Here is a 14,166-nt window from a genome sequence, read left to right on the forward strand (position 1 = left end):
ACTTTTACTTTTTTTACTTTTTTACTTTTTTACTTTTATCAATCCGGCTAGCATGTCGAAGGAGTTTCCATCTGGTTGCAGATCCACTGGTTGGTAAAGTTGATCACGAGGTGTTCTCTTGCAACGCATATCAGGGTATGTACGCAAATAGCCGTGGTCGAGTGTGATACCAGCCACTCTGACCATTTGTTTCGTATCTTCGATAGTTATTTCTTGATCGCTGGAAGCATATTCAACATTGGAATCATATTAAAATAAGCATACTCACCTGTGCAGCCATGCTTCATAGTAATCATCAAGATACTCTCCAAAGCCAGTACGGCTGAACACACTCCACATCTTCTCTAATCGACCAGCAATCAATGCCATAGCAGTTTCAATGCTTATCTTATCCTTAAGAAGGTCATTAATGCATGTCGTTGGATGACTGTTGTTGATATTGACACCAGCGCCCACAACAAGAACAAACTGGCCATCAATAAACTGTGAGTTGATAAGTATACCACCTATTTTGAGGAGCTTTCCATCCTTGCGAGCGTAAATATCATTAGGCCACTTAAGACTGATATCCAAGTCCTTAGTGTGCGATTTGAGTGCCTGTATGATAGCCAAACCGACTAAGTACTGTACAAAAACTACATAGGCAGCTTTACTAGCATCGAGACGCAAGACTAGACTGAATTGCAAACATCCTGAGCTGCTCACCCAAGCATTCTTGCCCCTGCCCCTTCCAGCCAGCTGGTGAGACGCCAGAGCAAGTAAACCATCAGGACATTTCTTAAGAAGTTGTGTATTCCTATGAAGGGTAAGATAAAAAGCGTTGTGGCTAGTGATCACCCACTTATCTAGCATAGTCTGTGTGCTCGTCACAGCTTCGCCATAAAGTAATAAACGACCAACATATTCCGAGCGCAATTCAGATAGATATGCAGCGATGTTGAACTTAGAGGTTGGTATACCATTTGCTTGATCAAACACGTAAATGTGTTTGGTAATTTTATTGAAATCAATGTCAGGGTCTTGATGAGCGTGTGCGATCCTATCACACTCAGCACGCAAGGTATATCCACCGCTGGAATGCAAAACAATGGAATCGTTCCCGCTTTCATTGTTGAACGGCTTGGGTTCCTCACTAATATCGGCCTTATCTGTGAGATCTTCAACGAAAGTGGTCAAAGTAGCCGCATTGCTAGATGTGAGCACCAAAGGGAGGAGTCCTTTTGGCTTGCTTTCCTCAATAGGACTCAACTCAAGCTTGAGAGCGCCTAAAAGCTTACGAAAATGGTTGATGCGTGCCTGTTCCATCTTAGCAACAGATTTCGGATCCTCATTTACAACCAGCATAGAGGCTGGCAGAGCTCTAATGCTAAACTCGGGATGCAGACCGGTAACGACGACATCTCCAATGTGATAAGCGGCAATAGAACCATCGTGGGCATACCTCGCCAACACTTCACCTTTTGCAGGGTCTACATTAAAGGAACAGCCTCCATTTAGATAACATCCTCCACTACTACCATCGTTGTAATTTAGTTGTACCAAATGAGCACCGTTTTCAGAGTTATACTCGAATCCGTCGAATGTAGGACCAACAGCGACGCCATCTACGAATTTGAGTGGTCGGTCACCTATTATAGCCAATTGTGGATCATTTTTTGCGAATTCGATAGATCTGCATGCGAAATATGCTCCTGCACATACGCCGAAGTATTTACCACCGTTATTGACGTATTCTTTAATCTTGCGCATAGCTTTTCCATTCAGGCATTGCAAATAAGGTAAATCACGACCTCCTGGTATGACTATAGCCCGGGTGTGCTCTTCCCATGGTTCGTTCGCTAGTATTTCAGGACTAACGAGCTGTATTGAGTATTTATCGACTAAATTTGTCACCATTTCTTGCTGTAAACGTCTGACACTCGTCGGTGATGTACCAGGTCCATCGTATATTAGAACATTCATATCGTTGTATCTAGATAACGAGCGTTCATGTCGGAATTTCTGACGAACAATTTAAAAAACAAGGATGAGGATATGGAAATCATACTAACCTACGCTCAATCACTTGATGCATGTATAGCAGGTAAAGAAGGAAAGCAAATACGATTATCCTGCGACGAAAGTATGGCTATGACGCATAGGTATGTTATAACCCACTTTAGACGCGATAACTAAGAATTTATAGCCTGCGATTACTCTCAGATGCTATTATAGTCGGTAGTGGTACCCTCCTTAACGATAATCCTGGTTTAAATGGTGAGCATGTCTTTACCTTTTGATAAGGTGTTCTGAGCGAGCTATAGCAAGAATACCCAGTTTGGCAGCATTAGAAGATCAACCTACGCCAGTTATTATTGATCCACACTTTAAATGCCCAGTCAACGCGAAAATAATAGAGAATTACAAAAGAGGGATTGGCAGAGCACCGATTCTGTTGACATTTGAAGGAGCGAAAAGCACACAGAAGCTTCTTGACTTAGAGAAATCTGGTGTTAGGATATTTGGCGTGCTCACTTGCTCTGATGAAGGTGCGTCAGCTTATCAAAACCGATAAGAGTTAACGATTGTAGGACTAAGGTGGGATAGGAGTATATTCGATAAGATAACGAAGGAATTTGGTTTCAAAAGATACATGATAGAAGGTGGTGCTACAGTGATACGTTCGCTCTTGAGTAGCAAAAACGTAGTAGACAAACTGATAGTAACGGTATCACCCACTCTGATAGGCAGTGATGGTGTTTCGATCATAACAGTAAGCAAAAGCATGTTCTCAAGTCCTCACTCACGCTTCTTCTCAGGATGGTGACAGACCAGTAGTCAGACATCGTGCTAGTAAGCAGTTTGGAGCAGACACTGTCTTTATCTGCGACGTCGGAGAATTGTAAAGTTGTTATAAATTTTGTAGAAGAAGAGTCTGCTATTCTTCTATCTTCTCTCTTGACGATCACCTCCATTAGTAATCAATGAGTGAGGGTGTTGATAAGAAGGGTCAGTAGGGAGTGTATTAGCGTCGTGTTTATTGATCATATATAGACGATCAATCAGTTGAAGCGCCACCAGCTTTTGAGCAAGCTGAGCAAGTTGAACAAACTGAACAAGCTGAAAGCAGTGCCACTGGTAGTAGTAGCGGAGGCGCATACAATCCAGAGACTGGGTAGGATACACAGCTATTTTGGATAACGATCTAACTCCGCTTAGTGAAATAAACTGGGATTGTCCATGTTTGGGTGGAATGGCATACGGACCATGCGGTGAAGAGTTCAAGACTGCATTCTGTGGGTGATACTTATAGGTGCTATGTTAATTCTTATCGAATACACCAGCCTGCTTTGTTTATTCGGAAGCAGAACCAAAGGGTATAGATTGTGTTGAAGCATTCAAAGGAATGCAGGGTATGTCCAATATCTCACTATACACTATTCTCACATAAGCAGACTGCTTTAGAAGCCATCCAGAACACTACAGCGATGAAATCGACGAGGATGATAACGAAGAAAAGTCAGAAGAATCCACCAAAAAAGAAGAAAGCGAGAGTACTTCAGACTCTGAAAGAATATAGACACATCATGTAACACTACACTCCACTCAAAAAATTGCCTTCATTCATCTTGATTACACGATCACTGAACTGAACTTGGTGCACTAGCTTTGCTTGACTTGCTATCTGACCTTTTGATAGTTGGTTTTGGTCTGTGTGTGTCCACAGCCTCAATTGGGAGCTGATACCTGACCTCATCACATCCGTAAGCCTTCGGAGTGAGTTTAATAACAGTATGCAGTGGTATTTTGATATATGGAATCTCCTCTTGAGGGATATTATGGAAGTATCCATAAATGGCTCTCAAAATAGCTTGATGACAAATAACTAGAACGTTGTTTTGTCTTTCCATTTCCATGATAATAGGTTCTAATCTAATGACAACATCGCGATAACTTTCACCACCTCTGTATCTGTAGTTGTACTTGTCTTCATCACGATTAGCATAGTCTTCTGGGTAGTTTTCCTCAATCTCCTCGTAAGTCATGCCGTCACAGACACCAGCATCCAGTTCATCAAGTGATTTCCAGGTTAGTTTTGGATATGGGAGGTTAGCTGCTGTTTGAATAGTCCGCTTGAGAGTAGAAGTCCAAAGCTTTTGTGTTGTTAAAAATGGGTAGAAAACAAAGACCACACTCACAGTTAATGGAACATCACCAACGTTATCTCTAACGAGGTTTGGTAACGCCTGCGCATACCTCGAACCACGAGGACTGAGATCGCTATCACCACCGATACGACCTTCAACGTTATACATAGATTCACCATGTCTTGTGAGGTAGATGCTTCTTGGAGATACGTGCAGATTCATAAGGTAGAAAGCTATTCTTGATTGGAGGTAGCCGTTAATGAGATTACACTGTACTTTCTGACCAACGTTGATTACCTTACAATAACTAATATGCGGCTCGTTCACAGGTTCGTAAGCAGCTTCATAATGACTTATACGTCTTCTGAAATCTGCCTCTGCCTGCTCTGGTGTCATTCCATTGTAATCTGGATCACCTGCGCTGACTTTACCCGCTACATTTGCACTAATTACTTTTGGATCCTCACAGACAGATTCAATGAAAATGATCTGCATACCTCTCTCCTTGCTAATTCTCTCGGCTAATTTTTGACGACGCTCCATAGTAGAGTTCGTTGCATCATGTATACCAACATTACCACCTTGTTTCAACCAATCGATAAGGTGCTCAAGGCAGTCATTAGCCATAGTCTCACGCATACCCATTGCATCTGCGTTATTTGGATTGAAGAAGCTAGCTGAGTGATCATCTTTCGCGCCCGTTGCCGCCTTCTTTTCTCTTGCCAATTTGCGTCTATACTGACCGACGTTGAAGACCTGTGGATCATTTAGTGAAAACCCTCAATTGTAGATAGACGAACCAACCTTTACATCATATTCCAACCATTTCAAGTATCTCATAAGCTTGTTACTGAGATATGACTTTCCACGCGCCGGTAAACCGACCATCGCGACGACAATCTTCGCCTCTGAGTAATCAGGTTTAGCTGCAGTTTTACCAATACCGGCTACGGAAGGTGCGCGTGATGGTGCTCTGCTCGCAAGTCTCGAGGCGTTCGTGCTTTGGTCGAGTTGTTTCAATATACCGCCAGAAGAAGCAGAATAAGGCGTAGGTGAAATCGGACCACTTTCAAGCTTAAGGCGCTCTATGTCTGGAAGATTACCGTGGCTTCTGACTGGGTGAAGGTTCTGTGTTGTCTGTGACTGCTGATGGTGTAATTGCTCCATTCCAAGTGGCTGAGAAGGAGTCGAAGGTGAAGATTGCGCACTCGCTTGAGACGTAGCTTCTTGATCTTTTATGTGCTGTGGTGGCTCATTTGTCGACATTTTATAGTGATGATAGTCAAGGTGATACGTGGAACGCGGGGTGTTTACGGGTGATAGACAGACACTAGTAGGGTGATTAGTAATATTTTCATTTTCTAAAGCATACACAGAATAGATTACTTCAAAATGCTATTTCTTTACGTGTAGATTGGCTAAGTGCCAACTACGTCACTAGAGTGCACACATTCAAACCGCAATAAACCCAATAAAGAATACATGGAGAGTAAATGAAATGTACATCGTCTGGCTATATCTGGTTATCAATCATAGACTATTCGGGTGGTTTTGCTATCTCAGAATACCGGAGAGTTTTATAATCCGTAAATATAGACTGTTTGTTTGAATGAGTGTGGATGTGTATCTGGTAGTGCTATTTGCTATTAAAAGAGTGTAAGTAGTTTGTTTACGACATATACGACAGAAAAATGATAGTCCTTGGTATTTCCTATAAAATATAAAGTAATAATCAGCTCATCTCATAGACGACATCCTAGATGGCGTCGGACGTGGAGGAGCCAGTCCTCCCTTTGCCGGTTGCTGATTATCGATGTTGTTGTTGTCTGAAGGCGAACTTCCGCTGCTGTAAAGTATGTAGCTCTATGTAAAGTCAATAAAACGCCAAAAGACTTCACATTAAACCTACATTTGACGCGTTATTGTTGTTATTCTCGAGATAATCGCTCAAATTGGGCGTAACTAGCTCCGTTAGTGAAGGCATAGATATAAAGAACATACGTACCAGTCCACCAAGCTATCTCCAATAGGGCACGTCTGCCACCATTCAATTTACTTTTCTTCGCGTTACTGCCAGTCGCGAGCTCGCCGTTATTCTCATCATTGATCCGCTCAGAAGAAGCAGCTGCTTTCAATCTTCTTCTCTGGTTAAGTGATGACTTCGATTTTCTCCTCAGATTTATCTCTGATGCTCGCTTCGTCACGCCTGGCATCGTCGTTTGGGTTCAAGAAGCAAAGTTATCAACTTATGAAAGAGAAGAATATTATTTTTTACTATAGCTGTATACCAAGGGATAAATTTTTTCAAAAGGCAGCAAATTCACGCTCAATCTACGCGTTATCGCCTCGTTTACAGCTTCTAAAGTTTGGCACATGAACACCGCGATTGACTGGAATGTTGTGACATAATCTACTTTAAATAGGCTAAAGGTCTTCTAGAGATCGGTCATTAGTTTTGGCAATAATCTCTATCCTCTGTCTCGCTGAAAACGTATCTCAAGTGAATGGTGGTGCCAGTGTGGCTTTTTAATTGAGAAATATTTTGCCCTTTATTGAACCCGCTAACGATTGAGTATAATCGCACAACGTATATTCTCCTCTTCGCTTCATTTCTTGGCTCACTATCTTCAGATATCAATCCCCCACATTCACGCCAGCGACGAAAGAAATAACCGTGAAAGTATTTACAATGAATATTTAAACCATTTAAACTCATTCGCTAATCTTTAAATGATTCGTTATGTCCCAGAAGGGTCGACGTAATGTCACACCCGATGTACATCAAAAACTGCACAAGGATATGTAAACAAAACTCATACTACGAGATAAAACAAGCGCTAAATATTACCATGATACTATCCAACTCCTTCATCGTTCTCAGATTGTTCAGGTTTTATGCGGAAAACTGTTATCTACGCATATACACAAAAATGTTAGTAAATTTTCGAATTCAGCTAATATGTACACCCTTATGTCAAATAATATCAACTCTATTGTCGCAATGTAGCACACAAAAGCAAAACACCACATCAGTGAAAATCTTCACTAACATATCCAAATTGTTGTCATTACCTTCTTCCAATAACACGAGAATGTAAAAAACTAATGCTTAAATGATAACAAAGAGAGTACAAAATTCTAAACTAAGCAACTATTTACTTTCTTTCACTAAGGTAATCAACACCTGGGAGGACATCACCTTGGAGCAATTCAAGGGATGAACCACCACCGGTTGAGACGTGGGCGAGTGCATCTTCTTTACCTGCCTTTGCGACGACAGTTGCGGTATCACCACCACCAATGATAACATTTGTGCCGTTCTTTTGAGCTTCGACAGCTGCATCAAGGAGGGCATTTGAACCCTTAGCGTAGGTTGGGAATTCGAAGACACCTGCTGGACCGTTCCAGAGGATAGTCTTGCTCTTCTTGATTTCCTCTGCGAATGCTTCTCTGGATGCTGGACCAATGTCAAGACCTTCCCACTTGTCTGGGATACCTTCCTTGTCAGTGACGACCTTGTTGGCACCGTCATTTGAGAATTCTTGGCTGATGACGAAGTCTGTTGGGATAAGGAGCTTAACGTTGTGCTTTTCTGCCTTCTTCTTGATTTCATCGACCTTTTCGAAACCAGCTTTGTCGAAGAGGGAGTCACCGATGGATACACCCTCAGCCTTCTTGAAGGTGTAAGCCATACCACCACAGATGATGAGTGAGTTGACCTTTTCGAGCATGTTGTCGATCAATTGGATCTTGTCTGAGACCTTAGCACCACCAAGGATAGCAAGGAATGGTCTCTCTGGAGCCTCCAAAACTCTAGCAAAGTATTCAAGTTCCTTCTTGACGAGGAAACCAGCTGCTCTGGTGTCGAGCTTGATACCTGAGACAGATGAGTGAGCTCTGTGGGCGGTACCGAATGCATCGTTGACGTAGACATCACCGAGCTTGGTGAGTTGTTGACGGAATGAGTCAACGGCTGCTTGGTCAGCCTTGATCTTGTTGCCTTGTTCGTCCTTTCTTGAACCTTCTTCCTCAATGTGGAAACGGAGGTTCTCGAGCAAGACGATAGCGCCCTTTGGTGCGCTGTTGACGGTGTTCTCTACTTCAGGACCAACACAGTCATTTGTGAAGATGATCTTTTGGTTGAGTTGCTTCTCCAATTCATCTGCGACGATCTTGAGGGAGTACTTGGCGTTTGGTTGACCGTCTGGTCTGCCCATGTGTGACATGAGGACGACAGCCTTAGCACCCTTCTCTTGTGCGTATTTGATAGTTGGGAGGGCACCGACAATTCTCTAGTAGAGCTGTCAGTGGGGGTGAATCGACGAACAAATATACATACGGCTGGGTTGGTGATCTCACCAGTCTTCTTGTCAAGTGGTACGTTGAAATCCTAGATGCTGTCAGAAATGGTTATGCTTACAAAAGCGGATAGAAACCCACACAACGGATGAGGACACGCTTGTCAGCGACGTCGATGTCTGTGATGTTGAGCTTGTTGGCGAGTGATGTCCTGTAGCTGTTAGGGTCTATTGTTTTGGTATCTTCTTACTTACATGATGGTTGTTTGATTTCAAAAAGGTAAAATATCCTTGGTGGAAATCTTAAATGGCTTCTTTCCGAAAATTCGAGTAAATCTCTGCCAACAGACGATTAAAAAGCTAAGCGTACTATATACGGTAAATGCCGCTTTAGAATCGGCCATCTTCGCAATCCCTTCGTTGTGGTGCATGATATGATCTCATACCGGCGACAACGAATACTAGCGAGCTATACACGCGACTGATGTCTTCTCTTAAATCGGCATTCCAGAAGACACTCCGGCTTATGTGCCTGGACTTTCCTCAATGTCTTTGCTATTCGGATTTGACTTGTAATTCCGATCAAATAATAATGTACAGATTTCGCATTATATAAAAATACACAAGCAGATATAGCACTATCACGCTTTCTCATCCACCTCATTCTCATCTTGTTCGTCTTGCTCTTGCTCATTTTTCTCTTGTTCTCCATCCTGTACGCTATCCTGTTGCTGGCAGAATGAACAGATGAACTCATCGCTGGGTGCCTCAGTTAGTCCAATACATGCGAGGTGGAACCACTGATATGGGCATTGTTCTGAAGTATATGAGTAGAATTCTCAACAAACATCTTTCTTACCATTATCGCAGGCTACCATTTCACCAAAGCTGACTTGGTTGCAGAAACAGTAGCGCTCATCATCTTCGTTATTTTCATTCTCCACTCTTTCCTGTTCCTCCCTCGCTGCACGGGAACGCATGCGATTGTCGCGCTCTTTTTTCAATTGTTCATTGTGTGATGGCTGGGTACCCGGTCTAACACCCATTTGAAGCTCTGTTTGTTGGTTCTCTATTGATGTCTCTATTAGTTTGATGTTGCGGTTTATCTGTGTCTCTTTAGCTTCCCGTAGGGATCATAGTCTGTGTACGCACTATATCTCTCAAATTCGTCGATATCGATACACGTTCGTCTGCCAACCTCTGTGCGTCAGCGCTGTTGCTGCTGATTTGGCGAAGGAATTCACTGGCATCCTGTCCTTCTAGCTTGGTTTGAATGTACCCGAGTGAATTCTCTTTGAGTTTATTCATATAGTCTATAGACTAATTAGTGTGGTCGTTTATTTCTATAGCTGCCAGCTCACTTTGCTGACTATTTGCTACTTGGCTGAGAAGACCGCAATTTCTATGCACTTCCGTCGGCAGCTGCTCAGTAGCTATAGGAGGGTTAGGATATAATATAAATAAGTAATATACCCCACTAGTTAAATTTGAGCTGTACACTTCCTGCCACAAATCATTTATATGGTCGATATCATCATCTTGCCTTGAATTTGACGCGTTAGATAAGAATTTTAAGTACATTTATACACACTTCTCATTAGGGGCATTATTTGCATCCTTTTCAACGCGTTCACCGCTATCCATTAGCTCAATTGTGTAATCAGATGATAATAGATAATAATAAAGAAATATATTTTAGTTTCTAGACAAATTTCTACGCTGTGTAGTTTGTGACGTATCTATAAACTCCCAATTATCCTTGATAGTGACTCCTTTGCTGGCCTTTGCTTCTTGCTTTGGTTTTTCTGACTTTGTTTTATGAGTTTCCTCGACGGCTGCCTCATGCTCATCTGCCTTTTTCTTAGCCTCTTCTGATTGATTGCTATCCAAAGAGAGGAAAATATTTTGCTCAGCGAGCGATGTCTTGTGAGTTGAGCGAGGTACTGCCGGAAGAACACCTTCTGCAGGTACTGGGTCAACTTGGGCAGGTTCTGGGTCGACTTGTTGCGTTTTGCTGACCAAATCCATCGCGGCAAGGTCGTCTTTGAGTTTGCTGTTGGCTACTGCAACGCCCAAATGCTTCTCCATCCCTTTGAGATGCTCTAATTGTAAGACTTTTCCATTCTCCACCCAGTTGCTCTCTAATTCCTTCAATCTGATAATTGCTTTTATTCTATCAACGCTAATTTTGTGATCCAAACTGAGCTTTGTAGGTGTGTATTTCTGAGGGTCTGACTGATTGAGTGTATATATTCTCGTTTTAAGTGCGTCGCTCAATGGTGCAGGTGGTCTGAACGTTGGGTTTAAAGGAAATGGCGTGCTTCCGATCCAGTTTGGCCCTTGCCTGCCATTTCTAAACTTCAAGCCGTCGCCTTTCTCCAACCAGTTTGTTACTGAGGGATCCATCCTCTGTATTCTTGGTCCACCCTGAGCCGATGGTGGCTTCTCACCTAAAGGCAGCCTCTTTGGTGCCTCTACGGCGTTTCCTGCTTGTCCTGGTCGTGAGCGACCCTTTCCAGGCGCAGGAGGAGCGCCGAGCGTTGATAAATCCGCTGGAATCTGTCGTGGCGAACCTGCAGCTAATGATTTTGCTGTCGTGTGGATATTCCTTGCTGTCCTCATCGTCGTTTAAAAAGAAGACGCTTTCCGACTTACGCTGAGGGTGTGGTTTCTGGAATAAATAGGAGATAAAAATGTCTACTGGAATCCCTCTTATAGGCTCATCTCTCAGTTCTGCTTCTCAAGATCGTCCATCAAAAAGGAAATTTGAGTGAGAGATGAGTATCTTTAAGAGATAGAGCTAACTCTATACGCTAGAGAGAGTGCAGATCAAGGACAAGCTGTTAGTTGTCTATATAGCCTCTATCTATATCTAACAATCCGGCAGATAACACAAAAACAAAAGTTTGAGCTCTCAGAATCTCAGCAGAATGCTATAAATACTATATTATCCGGTAAGAACGTCTATTTGACTGGATCAGCCGTGCGTTTCATTCTGGACAATGTCATCTCTGACGATACACAAGGGTAGCGGGAAGTCTTTTTTGTTACAGAAAACAGTAGAAGCGTTATGCAACAAGTATTCAGAAGCTAGAGTCGCCGTTACAGCAACGACCGGTGTCGCAGCGACGAACATCGGCGGCGTAACAACACACTCCTGGTCGGGCATTACGAATTCCCAGCTATCTGTATCCGGATTGGTAGTCAGCATAAAGCTCAACAAGCAGAAAATGGCCATATGGGAAAAAGTTAAAGTACTCATCATCGACGAAATTTCCATGCTTGACGGCATATTCCTCGACAAATTAAACGAACTTGCTAAGAGAGTACGTAAGAATGACGCACCATTTGGAGGAATACAACTTGTGTTTTGTGGTGACTTTTTTCAACTCCCCCCAGTTGCGATCGGGACAAACAAGCGTGTCTTCGCATTCGAGAGTGACGCTTGGCGCGAATGCAAACTCATGACCAAACAGCTAGCCTCGTCGTATAGGCAGAAGGATGATAGTACGTTTCAAGCTATCCTCAATGAAGTACGTATAGGGGAGCTGACTGATAAGAGTATTTTGGCGCTCTATAATGTACAACGGAAAGGTACGACTGCAAAAAGTTCTATCAAACCACTCCAGGTCTTTTCCAAAAGAGCACGTGTGGATGCCGCAAACAAGAGACAACTCGTCAACCTCAATCAAACAGTACACACTTTCAACGCCAAAGACAAGATAGTAAAGCCAGGATCTGTCAAAAATGTCAAAATAGCTCTAAATTCCGCCTTAACCATTCCTGAATCAGTAGAAATCGCCAAGGGCGCTCAAGTGATGTTAGTGAAAAATCTTCACACAACTAAAGGTCTGGTGAACGGTGCAGTCGGTGTCGTAGAATCGATAGGTATCTATCGCAAGGACGCGTATGAGAATACAACAAAAGGTGATGAATGGGAGAGCAAACCGTCGCTCACATCCCAATCTAATCGCAAGGTGCTTTACAAAGAAGTCGATAGTGTGCAGGAAGGAGGTAAGGTTGGCGTCATGGTGAGGTTCGACAATGGAGTAAAGGGTTTGATAACTTCAATAAGGACGGAAATGGAGGATGACGTTGGTGACACGATAGCGACGAGATTTCAGGTAGGCGTGTGCATAATTACAAGACACTTCTAATGTTACCCAGATACCTCTTACGCTGGCCTGGGCTACAACCATCCACAAAAGCCAAGGCAAGACGCTTCCAAAGATATCTATTCATTTTGATGATATTTTCGAGCATGGAATGGCTTACGTTGCGCTATCACGTGTGAGATGTCTAGAGGATCTTTACATCAAAGGATTTGAAAAGAGGTGAGTCGAGCAGACCTTAGAGATCATTACTCATTACATTAACAGTCGAATCATTGTTGATAAGAAGGTTAAAAAGTTTGAGAGTGGATCAATTTCTTGAACTAATTTCTGAATTAATGGTGTAGTTTGTAAGACATCAAGGCTGGCAAAACGAATTACACCCACACTTTATAAGTCATACTCAGTTGTATCTAATTATTCAATTTACCTGCTTTTGTTTGTTATCTTTCTAGCCTAAACCAATATGACCCCAGTTCGATTTCGACAGAACATAAAAAAAAATTCTACGTGTAGAACCTCTACGAAATCAAATAAGAAATGTATATTGATATTTACCAAGAAGATAGATATGTTCTGTCACCAGATTTTAAAATATTTTACTGCTTTGAGAATATCAGAAGAAAGTAATGATGAAAATACCGAGACAAAATCTAATTTAACCCATTTTTGAATACCTAACATTAGACTACGAAGCCAACATCCAGAGACATTTTATTTTTTTCTTGCTCGGCAATTCCAGGATGATTTAGAATCGTTGGTTTTCTGCATCATCAATATAAATAATTGTAAAACACGAAGCATATTTCAGTATTAACACCAGTAATGAATCTGCAATGTGCTTGAAGAATCACATTGAAATCAATTATACAAAAACCAACAATCTCGCGTCAAAGCAGCTTCTATGTGAAGATCTCCGACAAAAGGAGCTTCACAAATCTCAACAAAGAGACTCAATAAATCAGATGTAAATCATAATTATTCTTAGATGCATAATTGTACAATACAATAAGTTACATGAGATGTCCTTCATAGGTGAATAGAAATTTGTCTAGCTTAGACGTGTTTAAACACGTTCACCGCGAAGTCTACGAGCGAGTTGAACGTCCTTTGGTTGGATGGTAACTCTCTTTGCGTGGATAGCGGCCAAGTTGGTGTCTTCGAACAATGAGACAAGGTATGCTTCACTAGCTTCTTGAAGAGCCATGACTGCAGATGATTGGAAACGCAAGTCAGTCTTGAAGTCTTGAGCAATTTCTCTAACAAGGCGTTGGAATGGCAATTTACGAATGAGCAATTCGGTGGACTTTTGGTAACGACGAATTTCTCTGAGGGCGACAGTACCTGGACGGTAACGGTGTGGCTTCTTAACACCACCAGCTGCTTGTGGAGCGGCTGTCTTTCTTGCTGCCTTGGTAGCGAGTTGCTTACGTGGGGCCTTACCACCAGTTGATTTACGTGCTGTTTGCTTTGTTCTGGCCATTTTAATTTACTTCAAGTAGATGTTTGATGAACTGAAAAGAGAGATGGTTTGGGCTCTAAATACGCGCGCGTGGTTGGATCAGATTCTACATTTTAGATCAGACGCGAATTGATCTAAATCGTGCGGACGGTGATCCTGAGGCGGTG

The 14,166-nt window shown here is 42.4% G+C and overlaps 9 protein-coding genes across 9 annotated transcripts; 2 read left to right on the forward strand and 7 right to left on the reverse strand.

Moving 5' to 3' along the window:
- Nucleotides 1–62: 62 nt before the first annotated feature.
- WALSEDRAFT_59378 (class II aaRS and biotin synthetase) lies at nucleotides 63–2,141 on the reverse strand. The gene is made up of 4 exons (XM_006956344.1): nucleotides 2,052–2,141; nucleotides 842–2,001; nucleotides 273–796; nucleotides 63–223 (listed from the first exon to the last, which is right to left on the reverse strand). Exons 2-4 carry the CDS (start codon nucleotides 1,960–1,962, stop codon nucleotides 207–209), a joined length of 1,662 nt encoding a protein of 553 aa, XP_006956406.1. The 5' UTR covers nucleotides 1,963–2,001; nucleotides 2,052–2,141; the 3' UTR covers nucleotides 63–206.
- WALSEDRAFT_59377 (bacterial bifunctional deaminase-reductase) lies at nucleotides 2,002–3,613 on the forward strand. The gene is made up of 8 exons (XM_006956345.1): nucleotides 2,002–2,141; nucleotides 2,186–2,256; nucleotides 2,304–2,528; nucleotides 2,571–2,752; nucleotides 2,799–2,988; nucleotides 3,034–3,154; nucleotides 3,199–3,392; nucleotides 3,435–3,613. Exons 1-5 carry the CDS (start codon nucleotides 2,035–2,037, stop codon nucleotides 2,883–2,885), a joined length of 672 nt encoding a protein of 223 aa, XP_006956407.1. The 5' UTR covers nucleotides 2,002–2,034; the 3' UTR covers nucleotides 2,886–2,988; nucleotides 3,034–3,154; nucleotides 3,199–3,392; nucleotides 3,435–3,613.
- Nucleotides 2,027–5,393, reverse strand: WALSEDRAFT_31237 (bifunctional 6-phosphofructo-2-kinase/fructose-2,6-bisphosphate 2-phosphatase; the record flags this gene model as incomplete). The annotated part of the gene is made up of 8 exons (XM_006956346.1): nucleotides 2,027–2,141; nucleotides 2,186–2,256; nucleotides 2,304–2,528; nucleotides 2,571–2,752; nucleotides 2,799–2,988; nucleotides 3,034–4,133; nucleotides 4,179–4,885; nucleotides 4,934–5,393. The coding sequence occupies 3 exons, from the start codon at nucleotides 5,391–5,393 to the stop codon at nucleotides 3,621–3,623; spliced, it is 1,680 nt and encodes a 559-aa protein (XP_006956408.1). The 3' UTR covers nucleotides 2,027–2,141; nucleotides 2,186–2,256; nucleotides 2,304–2,528; nucleotides 2,571–2,752; nucleotides 2,799–2,988; nucleotides 3,034–3,620.
- WALSEDRAFT_50096 (hypothetical protein) lies at nucleotides 2,964–3,559 on the forward strand (the record flags this gene model as incomplete). Its single annotated transcript, XM_006956347.1, has 5 exons — nucleotides 2,964–2,988; nucleotides 3,034–3,154; nucleotides 3,199–3,275; nucleotides 3,324–3,392; nucleotides 3,435–3,559. 5 exons carry the CDS (start codon nucleotides 2,964–2,966, stop codon nucleotides 3,557–3,559), a joined length of 417 nt encoding a protein of 138 aa, XP_006956409.1.
- A 209-nt stretch (nucleotides 5,394–5,602) lies between the features above and the next one.
- Nucleotides 5,603–6,587, reverse strand: WALSEDRAFT_59379 (hypothetical protein). The gene is made up of 3 exons (XM_006956348.1): nucleotides 6,133–6,587; nucleotides 6,037–6,089; nucleotides 5,603–5,990 (listed from the first exon to the last, which is right to left on the reverse strand). The coding sequence occupies exons 1-3, from the start codon at nucleotides 6,338–6,340 to the stop codon at nucleotides 5,865–5,867; spliced, it is 387 nt and encodes a 128-aa protein (XP_006956410.1). The 5' UTR covers nucleotides 6,341–6,587; the 3' UTR covers nucleotides 5,603–5,864.
- A 695-nt stretch (nucleotides 6,588–7,282) lies between these two features.
- Nucleotides 7,283–8,829, reverse strand: WALSEDRAFT_50099 (phosphoglycerate kinase; the record flags this gene model as incomplete). Its single annotated transcript, XM_006956349.1, has 4 exons — nucleotides 7,283–8,419; nucleotides 8,467–8,517; nucleotides 8,568–8,618; nucleotides 8,812–8,829. 4 exons carry the CDS (start codon nucleotides 8,827–8,829, stop codon nucleotides 7,283–7,285), a joined length of 1,257 nt encoding a protein of 418 aa, XP_006956411.1.
- A 299-nt stretch (nucleotides 8,830–9,128) lies between these two features.
- WALSEDRAFT_56261 (hypothetical protein) lies at nucleotides 9,129–9,915 on the reverse strand. Its single transcript, XM_006956350.1, has 4 exons — nucleotides 9,904–9,915; nucleotides 9,787–9,858; nucleotides 9,578–9,738; nucleotides 9,129–9,531 (listed from the first exon to the last, which is right to left on the reverse strand). The coding sequence occupies exons 3-4, from the start codon at nucleotides 9,731–9,733 to the stop codon at nucleotides 9,265–9,267; spliced, it is 423 nt and encodes a 140-aa protein (XP_006956412.1). The 5' UTR covers nucleotides 9,734–9,738; nucleotides 9,787–9,858; nucleotides 9,904–9,915; the 3' UTR covers nucleotides 9,129–9,264.
- Nucleotides 9,916–10,555: 640 nt separating this feature from the next.
- On the reverse strand, nucleotides 10,556–10,732 carry WALSEDRAFT_7663 (hypothetical protein; the record flags this gene model as incomplete). The annotated part of the gene is made up of 1 exon (XM_006956070.1): nucleotides 10,556–10,732. A coding segment is annotated over one exon (177 nt), but the record flags the coding sequence as incomplete, so codon positions are not given.
- Nucleotides 10,733–13,506: 2,774 nt separating this feature from the next.
- Nucleotides 13,507–14,048, reverse strand: WALSEDRAFT_59383 (histone H3). The gene has a single exon (XM_006956351.1). The coding sequence runs from the start codon at nucleotides 14,018–14,020 to the stop codon at nucleotides 13,604–13,606; it is 417 nt and encodes a 138-aa protein (XP_006956413.1). The 5' UTR covers nucleotides 14,021–14,048; the 3' UTR covers nucleotides 13,507–13,603.
- Between the last annotated feature and the right edge of the window lie 118 nt (nucleotides 14,049–14,166).

Source organism: Wallemia mellicola (genome assembly GCF_000263375.1).
Source record: "Wallemia mellicola CBS 633.66 unplaced genomic scaffold WALSEscaffold_2, whole genome shotgun sequence".
NCBI classification, from domain to species: domain Eukaryota; kingdom Fungi; phylum Basidiomycota; class Wallemiomycetes; order Wallemiales; family Wallemiaceae; genus Wallemia; species Wallemia mellicola.

Coding starts and splice junctions, on each gene's coding strand:
- WALSEDRAFT_59378 (XM_006956344.1), bottom strand. CDS start 1,962: ATGAATGTTCTAATATACGATGGACCTGGTACATCACCGACGAGTGTC. Junction 797..841: donor ACACAGACTATGCTAGATAA/GTGGGTGATCAC, acceptor TACCCTTCATAG/GAATACACAACTTCTTAAGA.
- WALSEDRAFT_59377 (XM_006956345.1), top strand. CDS start 2,035: ATGGAAATCATACTAACCTACGCTCAATCACTTGATGCATGTATAGCA. Junction 2,257..2,303: donor CGATAATCCTGGTTTAAATG/GTGAGCATGTCT, acceptor AGCGAGCTATAG/CAAGAATACCCAGTTTGGCA. Junction 2,529..2,570: donor GCTCACTTGCTCTGATGAAG/GTGCGTCAGCTT, acceptor TAACGATTGTAG/GACTAAGGTGGGATAGGAGT.
- WALSEDRAFT_59379 (XM_006956348.1), bottom strand. CDS start 6,340: ATGCCAGGCGTGACGAAGCGAGCATCAGAGATAAATCTGAGGAGAAAA. Junction 6,090..6,132: donor GGAGATAGCTTGGTGGACTG/GTACGTATGTTC, acceptor TAACGGAGCTAG/TTACGCCCAATTTGAGCGAT. Junction 5,991..6,036: donor ACAACAATAACGCGTCAAAT/GTAGGTTTAATG, acceptor GACTTTACATAG/AGCTACATACTTTACAGCAG.
- WALSEDRAFT_56261 (XM_006956350.1), bottom strand. CDS start 9,733: ATGAATAAACTCAAAGAGAATTCACTCGGGTACATTCAAACCAAGCTA. Junction 9,532..9,577: donor CGACGAATTTGAGAGATATA/GTGCGTACACAG, acceptor AAAGAGACACAG/ATAAACCGCAACATCAAACT.
- WALSEDRAFT_59383 (XM_006956351.1), bottom strand. CDS start 14,020: ATGGCCAGAACAAAGCAAACAGCACGTAAATCAACTGGTGGTAAGGCC.